The sequence below is a fragment of the Echinops telfairi genome, unplaced genomic scaffold, assembly GCF_000313985.2.
Source record: "Echinops telfairi isolate 266 unplaced genomic scaffold, ASM31398v2 ScPeMD7_7469;HRSCAF=8507_0, whole genome shotgun sequence".
Lineage (NCBI taxonomy): Eukaryota > Metazoa > Chordata > Mammalia > Afrosoricida > Tenrecidae > Echinops > Echinops telfairi.
Window position 1 is genome coordinate 35,999,106 of NW_022111372.1, and position 9,365 is coordinate 36,008,470.

The following is a 9,365-nucleotide window of genomic DNA, read 5'->3' on the forward strand; positions in this document are numbered from 1 at the left end:
TTGGTTGGTTGGTTGGTTGGTTGGTTGGTTGGTTGGTTGGGGGGGCAGGTCCTGTTTGCTGTCGTCCTTGTAGAAGCACATCTCCAAATCTTTCTTGCATGAAGGCACTGAGTGATATTAGACTCAACAACCTTTAGGTAAGCACAAATTGTCTGTGCTATCCAGAGACCCTGATAACGCAACACTCATGTCTTTATATGACACCAACCCAGGGGATGTGTCTTCTTGTGATACTGGATGCAGAAACATATGCCACACACATGCCACCCATTGGTAGACCCCAGTTTTCCATCTCTGCACTGTTGGCACTTGGGGTAAGATTGTTCTCTCTGCTGGGACTTTCCGATGTACTGCAGGATATTGACTGACCTCCCTGACTTATACCCACTGGATGCCAGATAGCAGCCCCCTCCCCAAGTTGTAACAACCACAAATGTCTCCAGATGCCACCAGCTGTCCCCTGTGTGGACAGTTATCCCCAGCTGAGAATAATGCTGTCTTGGATATTGGTGATGTGTTCAGAGCAGCAGGCCTCAAGGCCATAATAGGCATGCGCATTTGGAAACCTGCCCGCTGGCTTTAAGACCAGCTTGCAGTTGATTGCCCTATCATCATAGACAGATAATTATTTGAGATTTCTGTTCTAGATCCCTTCCCTGGGCATGTGCTTCTGTGAAGAAAATAAGAAGGAAGGAAAATGGGAGTTGGTGGATCCGCCTGTGAAGACACTGACTCATGGGTCCAATTCAGCGTTTAACTGGAGAAACTGGATCCTGGGCAGCTAAGAACCAAGTTTCTGGTGTCAGGGATTTCATAACAAAAAGATGAAATGTCTTGACAGAGGTTGTAAAGTGGAGTTGTTTTGAAGGTGTTTTTGTCATACCTAATGTGATTTACAGAAGCACAAAATGCACTTTGATATCCCCGAAGGTTTGCCACCTGCTTTTACCTCTTCCATGCCCACCTGGGGGGCCGGGCACTCACAAGCTTGACTGGGCAGAGCCCAGAGCCAGCAGCCGGATCCTGGTCCCATGGGTCTAACCTGGATCCAGATGCTATGATATGAAAATGTGGGTGTAGCTTGGAGTGGAAATGGGGAACCATAACTCTTCATTTCCAACAATTAAAGACTTGTCACCAAAGAAAAGAGAAAGCCACCTATTTTATGTGTTTTGTTTTAGTCAAAGTTCTCACTCAGTTTTCCATTTTCCATTTCTATCTCTGTAGCTATGCCCATACAACTTGCAGTCGGCATCATGTTTTAAGGGGGGGTGGGGGGGAGAAGAGATCGGCATCTACCAAATCCAATGTCCTGTCCCAAAACAACGTTGCTCTCCTAAAGTCCTGGAGGTCACAAGTTCAAATACCATTTGTCTGGAATGCATTCCTTTGGGAGGTTCTGAGGAAAATCCATTTTCCAGCCATTCAATCATTTAGAGGTCCCCCACATTTTTTGGCTCCTTTCTCCCTCTTCAAAGGCAGCAGCAAAGCATCTTCCAGTCTCTCTCTCCCCCTCTCTCTCTCTCTTTACCTCCCTCACACAACCCCCTGCTTCCGTCTTCACTCTCCTGTTTCTGCCCAACATGTCTCCATCCTACAAAGACCCTTGTGATTACATTGGCTCACCTGATCATCCAGGATCCAGACTCCTTAACTTAACCACTTCTGCCAAGTCCCTCTGGCCATGTGAAATCACATGCTCCGGTCCCAGGGATTCAGACGTGGACCTCTTGAGGGTCATTATTCAGTCAACCACACCCCCATCCTACACCCGCCGGGGTTGCTGTCACAGGGGCCCAGGGGTGAGGATCAGAGACTCGCCTTGGGGCAGAGCAAACGGATTGACTGGGGCTCAGCTGGGCAGGGAGTACTTCCTGTGACGAGTCTTGCCCACAGCTGCTCACAGGGGCAGCTTTTTCTTCCTCTTTATCAACAAGGCAATCGTCCAGAAGTCTCCCCTCTGTGTTCTCCTCCGGATGCCACAGTGTCACCTGGAGCAGGTGAAAACGTGACTCTAAAGAAAACTTTACAACTCTGGTGAATGGAAGGTAAACTTTGTTTTGGGGTCCCATGGAGTCTGTTCCAATGTGCAGGGACCCCATCCAGTAACAATTTTCAACTCAGCGGCCCCATCTGGTTTAGCTGGGCTCTTCGCCCTTTTGCCTCCACAGCTCCTTGGAATTTAAAGCGGCCCCTTGCCTTGCACACTTCACTCTCTTCAGCTCTAACTCAGTGGGATGAACTTGACCGTAGCAACTAGAAAGATGAGATAGAGGATGTGGGGGGCAAGGCGTGTCTGGGCATCAGGAAGGAACAACTCAGAAAAGGGGGGTGAGAATAGTCACCCAGCTTGAAAAATGTAGTCAATGTTGCCACTGAGCTGCACACGCAGACACGTTGAGTTGATGAATGGTCTGCTGAGTATACGTGCTCAACAATAATAAAAAGAAAGTAAATTTTCATTTCAAAGGGGAAGACCAAATGAAGAGCGGTCACTTATTAGAGTTGGTGTGCACGACGATGGCCCTGGGTCCACCTTCTCAAGGATCAGGCTTCATGATCCCACACGCTGGGTAGTGGTAGGGAGAGACAGCCCTCTCTTATTCTGTGACAGATGGGGGTTGAAAAAGAGAGCAGAGAGATGGGTTTAAAGCTGAGATCTCACGGTAGGTGTGCAAGAACATCGTCTTCTTTATCCAATGCTGGTTCTAACAAGAGCCCTGTCCCTCTGCATGGGGAGCAAAGCTCACTGGGTCGTTCTTCGTTTCCAGGATGAGCCATTGATCATAAAGCCCTAGGGTGTGTCGGAGCTCAGAGTCTAAGCACTAGGTTTGCCGAAGGCTGTGTTTTACTGGCATCAAGGACTGAACTGGGACACCTAAAGCTTGATCTCTCGGGCATGAGCGAGCTGAAACAGACTGGTAATGGCTATTTGGAGTCAGACCGTCACACGGCTTGCTAGGCAGGGAATGACAAATCGGAGAGGCATGGCATCGCATCCGTCATCCAAAAGCACAATCATGATCAATCTTGAAGCACAGTGCTGTTGGGTGACAGGATCATCTCTAAACACCAAGAAGGAAATCCAGTGAACGCAACCACTGTGCACATTTAAATGCCAACCTCTAAAGCCAATGGTCACGAAATTATAGAATTCTACCAACTTGTGCCCTCTAAAATTGATCAAACATGAGATCAAGGGACATTGACAGTTATTGCTGATTGAAAGACAAAGGTTAGGAACAGAGAGGAAGGGACGGTATTGGAGAAACTGGAGATCACATGATACAAGATCTTAATATGACCAATGACTTCTTCATTTCAAAGACCCTTTTTCAACAACATAAACAGGTACTATCCACAAGGATTTTGCCAGATGGGATAAAATTGGCTTCATCTGTGGGGAAAAGACATGGAGAAGGTCAATATTCGCATTCAAATCTAGGCCAGGGATTGACTGTGGAACAGGCCACCGATTGTTCATATTTAAGTTCAAGTTGAAGTTAAAGAAAATCAAAATAAGTTCACAAGAGCCAAAATATGACCTTGAGCATATACCATCTGAATGTCAAGGACATCTCAAGACTGATTGACTCATTGGATTTGGCACTTATGACAAGACGACATCGAGAACTGCATGCATGAAGAAGGAAAAGTCACTTAAAAGACAGGAGAGAGAGAAAAGATCTAAATGGATGTCAAAATAGACTCAGAAACTCTATCTTGATCATAGTTCAAGTTTCATAATAGCGAAAGTAAATGGAAGAAGAAGAAAAACATGTTTGGTATATATCCAGCTGAAAGAACTAAAGGAAAATATTCAAGTCTCGAGTTGTAATACTGAAAAAGTCTATGGACAAAATATTGAATGATACAGGAAGCATCAAAAGAGACAGACAGAATATACAGAGTCACTGTGCCAAAAAGTATATGATCAAGAACCAATGATAATAACCACAGTAAATAAATAAAGCTAAAATAATAATAATAATAAAGACCTAATTGTTTTGAAGGAAGAAGTCCAAGCTGCAAGGAAGGCATTAGTGAAAATCAACTCCAATCAGTAACAGAGTACCAACTGAAATGTTTCAACAAGCTGATGGAGCCCCAGAAGTCTGAAAGACACATCTGGCCAATCAACTGAAAGAGATGCATATTTGTCCCCCTTCCAAAGAAACGTGACCCAATAGAATAGGCAAATTATTAACAATATCATCAGTATCACATGCAAGTAAAAATTTGCTGGAGATCATCCCCAAAAAAGGGTTGCAGCAATGCATTGAGGAGGGATTGCAAGAAATTCAAGCTGGATTCAGAAGAAGAGGTGGAACAGAGTGTATCACTACTGACATCAGAGCGATCTCGACAGAAAGCAGAGATTCACAGAAAGACGGTTACTTACAAAAGCATTTGTTTGTGTGGACCACAACCACTTTGATTAGCCTTGAGAAAGAGGGAATTTGCAAACACTGCCGGGTGCTCATCGAGAACTTGTACGGGGATCAAGAGGCAGTTGTGTGAACAAGAGAATACTGCATGGTTTAAAATCAGGAAAGGTGGGCGTCAGGGTTGTAGCCTTTCACCGTACTTCTTCAATCTGTAGGCTGAGCAAACCATCAGAAAAGGTGAATTCTATGAGGAAGGATTTGGGCGTGGTACCGGAGGAAGACTTACTAACAACCGTCAGTTTGCAGCTGCCACAACCTTGCTTGCTGAAAGCAAGGAGGACTTGAAGCTCTTGCTGACAAAGACCGAGAATTGCCGGCTTTAGGGTGGATTGCAACTTAATCTACACTGACAGTGATCCTTAATATAAAGAAAACCAAAATTCTCACAACTGGACCAATAGATAGCATCGTGAAAAGACTGAAGCTGTCATCTTGCTGGGATCCACAATCAATGCTCAGGGAAGCAGCTGTCAAGAGATCAGATAATGCACTGCATCGGGCAAATCTGCTGCAGATGAGCTTGTTAATGAGTTGAACGTCACTTTGAGAGCAAAGGCGCACCTTACCAACACGGTGTTTTCAGTGGCCTCTATGCACGTGAGTAAGGAAGACTGACAGAGAATCGATGTGTGTGAACTACAGCGCTGGTGGAGAATATTGATGTACCACGGCTGCCAGAAGAGCAAATATGTTTAGGAAGAAATCCAGCTAGAAGGCTCCTTAGCAGCAAGACTTTGTCTCGTGTACTTTGAACATCCTCAGGATGTACACAGGAGAGACTGGTCCCTGAAAAAGGACCTCCGGCTCGGTAAAGTAGAGGGGCACGGAACAAAGGAAGACCCTCATCAGCATGAGCTGGCCCAGTGGCCGCAACAATGGGCACCTGATAACATGATTTACAATGAAGGCCCTAATGCCATTCTTGAGTCTACACAAAGATGCAGCCTTCTTTCTGACCATAAACCGACAAGGCGGAACATGTTAGAAAGTGAGTCACTACCACTTCCCTAACCTGGCAGGGGAAGTCTGGGGTACCCGTGGTGGAAATGAGAGTCTTAGGGTCGGCGTGGTCATGAGTCCCATTCTGATTGCCTTCGTCAGAGGACCCTGAACCAACCTGGCAACGTGTTCCATGGAAACTGTATGTATCCCAATCATGGTCTCTTTGCGAGCCGACTGACGGAGAGCCTTCACCTAGAGCCCCCGCCCTCAATCCAGACCTCTAGCCCTCTGAACTGTGAGAAACTAAACCCCTCCTTACCGGCCGCTCGTTTGTGGTGTTTCTGTCAGAATCGCACCCGAAGATAAAGAAAGCCATGTCGCTGAAAAGAATGTGCCTTTGAAAGTCAGAACACGCCGAGTTAAGCCAAACTCTGACACTCACCTGCTTGATGACCCGGGGGACGTTTTCCGCCCCCTAACCCTGTTTTCTCACCTTAAGAATCATCATAGGACCTTCCACATAGAATTTCTGTAAGATGAGGATTCACCAGCACCACGTATATGAAAGATTTAGCATGCGGCCTAAATCCCAGGGAGTTCCATTTGGGTGAACAGCTCCGTTCTTCTCCACACTATCCCTTAGATCAGGGGTGTCAAACTAGCGGCCTGCAGGCCTCATGCGGCCCCCAAGGTAATTTTTTGTGGCCCATGATGCTCTGAAATAAAATGTAATAAGGGAATTGTGTGTACGGTATTGCCTCCATCTCCCCTAAGTGCTATTTACTTCCTAACAATTTTTTCTACTTTCATTTTATTTCAGAGCATCATGGGCCACAAAAAATTACCTCGGGGGCCACATGCGGCCCGTGGGCCACCAATGTGACAGCCCTGCAATAGATTGACAACTTGACCTTTCACATGTTTGCCAGATTCTCCCCTCCAGCCTGGCCCTGTGCGATGCAGGCATGCTTAGTAGATAGTGACACCGATGGATCATTTCCTGTGAAGGGGACAGCAGGCCCTGAACTTCGAGGAAATTAACCAAAGGACAACGTCTATGCCTCTGAAGGTAAAAGAATCCTATACCAAAAATAAGAATAATAAAGGGGCAAAATGGGAACGTTAGACAAAAAATTAGGATACTTTTAGAAGAGAAGCGCCAAACCACAGTCCCGGAAAAGAGCCAGGTGCCAATTAAGAGCAGACGCAGCTCTTAGAGAACACGCTGCTGATTTCTCAGATGCTTTGCTGTTCGTCCTCTGAGGCATGCAGCAACCGGGAACAGGAGTGCATAACTGTGTCTCAGGAGCAGAGATGGACCAGTGAGTCTATGTGGCCCCGGAGGCAAGCGCAAGCTTGAGTCTAGAGCCCAGATACTTGCCAAACCACACTCACTGCCATCGCATCTAATCCAACTCATAGCAGCCCTACAGCCCAGAGTGGAACCGCCCCTCTGGGGGTCCTAAACGGTAACTCTCTATGGGGTCAGAAAGCCTCATCTTTCTCCCTCGGAGGGGTTCGTGGTTTCAAGCTGCTCACCTTGGAGTTGGCAGCCCAACTTACAATCCCCTAGGCCACCCGGGCTCCTTAGAGCCTAGATGGATAGAAATGGGCTGTGTTCAAGAGAAGGCAACAGATCTAGGATTAAAAAGTTGGATTGGGTCTGGAAGTAACTGCAAAGGGATATAGTCTCCCAACAAACACAACCGGAAACCTGGGCAAAGGGAAATAGAATGAGTCTTTGATAGGTTGGGAAGGCAATGATGACTGGCTACCGGTAGGAGCCTGGGAGCAGGTGTGGGAGTCGATGCTGAGAGGCCGAGAACAAAGTGATTGGAATCAGCTTGACGGCTGAACTTGCGCCACGTGGACCTCCCCTAGGCCTCAGGATGTCACATGTTGGCTCAAGCTCTGGCAGTTTGGCTAATCATCTCTGGGTTGGCGAGCTGAAGCCTGCACAAGGATGGCTTAGAGTCAAGGGGGTCAAAATATTTGAATCCCTGGTGGCTAGAAGGAGGCTGATGGCTCGGGAGTGAGTGAAAAATGTAGAAATGGGTCCACACAGTCCCTCCCTAAGCAGATGCTCACCCCGAGAAGACCCAGAGGACAATTCAAAGGCTTTGGCTAGGCCTTCACAGCTCTGCAGGGCACTGTCCTTGGCAGATAGGGAGCGGCGGGGGGTGGGGAGCCACAATGGGACTATATTCCCCATCCCAGTAGAAAAATGAGATCTCAGAGCAGTAGTGAGCTGGACCACCAGAGGCAGATGGCCTACGTGCTTCCAGATGATGGTACGTATCAGGCTGTTTGGACCAACTCGATAGATGCCTTACTGATGGCTGGTTTACACCTCCGGTCTGCCAAGAAGAAACAGGACCCCTGGATGCTTCCCCGTCTCCAGACTTAGGTCAGTTCCCAATACCCTCTACGCACCTTTCCTAACTCTTCCTTGTTTACATGTCACTGGAATTATCCTATTGTTAGGAATTTAATTGAGCCTTCAAGTAAAAGACACAAGTTCAGTTCTTTTTTTTTTAATCATTTAATGGAGGCTCTAACATCACTTATCACAATCCATACATACTTCCATTGTGTCAAGCACATTTGTATATTTGTTGTCATCATCATTCTCAAAACATTTTCTCTCTCCTTGAGCCCTTGGTATCCTCATTTTTCCCTCCATCCCCCACACTCTCTTCCTCACAAACCCTTGATAAATTGTAAATTTTTTTTCATGTCTTACACTGTCTGATGTCTCCTTTCACTCACTGTTCTGTTGCCCGTCCCCCAGGGAGGGGGTTACATATAGATCCTTGTGATCAGTTCCTTCTTTTACCCCCACCTTCCCCTTACCCTCCTGGTATTGCTACTCTCATTATTGGTCCTGAATGAAATTATGTGTCCTGGATTCCCTGTGTTGTGAGCTCTTATCTGTACTTATGTACATGCTCTGGTCTAGCCAGATTTGTAAGGTAGAATTGGGGTCATGATAGTGGGGGGAGGAAGCATTAAAGAACGAGAGGAAAGTTGTATGTTCGTTGGTGCTATGCAGCATACAGGCTGGCTCATCTCTTCCTTGTGACCCTTCTGTAAGGGGATGTCCAATTGTCTACAAATGGGCTGTGAGTCTCCACTCTGCCCTCCCCCTCATTCACAGCAATATGGTTTTTTGTCCTTTGACTTGAGAAAGACCACATGGTGTCTCTTGTCTGTTGGCTCTCTGTGGACGCCATTGCAAGATGGCGCCGGACCGCGCCCGCGTTGCCAAGAGCTGAGCTGTAAACAAGCTTGTTGCGCATGCGCTGCCAGGAGCTGAGCTGTAAACAGGCTCGTTGCGCATGCGCTGCCAGCCGCTCACTGCGCATTATCGCGTTGCACCAATCCTGGTAGGACACGTCACTGAGCAGGGTATATATACCCGGGGTTTTAGGAGCTTGGGGTCTTCCGCAGCTGACTTCGGGCTCAGAAGCAGCGTCAATAAACTTCGCAGATTGCATCTACCAGAAGGGTCCTGACCATTCTTGTCTCGGTCCGTGTTGCGCCGTGTCATCCGCGCGCCACAGCTCTCCTGTAGCCTCTTGCTGCCTGGTCCTTTGCCATTCACATCAGCAGTCCTCCAACATAATTGAATTCCAATCCATAAAACCCTGTGCCCTGGGCCAGCTGGTTTTAGGCTTGTACCAATCACCTTGTGGGAGCTGGAAATCAGAAAAGCTCATGGCCAAGAGCTAAGTGGTGAGGGACAGAAATATGTTCGAGTGAAACCGGCATGGACATCAGTCAAGGTTGGACCAAGACAGTCTCCCAGACATCAGGGAGGGCTGAGCACCTTTGCTTGGCTAACTGAAACGGGTCAAAGGGCATCCTCGCTCTAAGCCCCATCCAGAGCACAGCGACTGTTCCATCCTGGGCTCTTGGGAACTCCTTGTGGGAAGAGTTGACAATTATGGTAAATGGAGTAAAGTGAAACGGGGG

The 9,365-nt window shown here is 47.3% G+C and overlaps 1 protein-coding gene across 2 annotated transcripts in view; it reads left to right on the forward strand.

Annotated features, from left to right (window-relative positions):
• UBASH3A (ubiquitin associated and SH3 domain containing A) overlaps nt 1-974 on the forward strand; it is a 50,064-nt gene extending 49,090 nt beyond the window's left edge. The window contains exon 14 of one of the 2 annotated variants that reach the window (XM_004696910.2): nt 648-974. In XM_004696910.2, coding sequence (XP_004696967.1) covers nt 648-785 — 138 coding nt within the window. In that variant the 3' untranslated portion in view covers nt 786-974. The remainder of the gene's footprint in view (nt 1-647) is intronic. The other variant, XM_045284890.1, reaches the window with a different exon arrangement.
• Nucleotides 975-9,365: the final 8,391 nt, after the last annotated feature.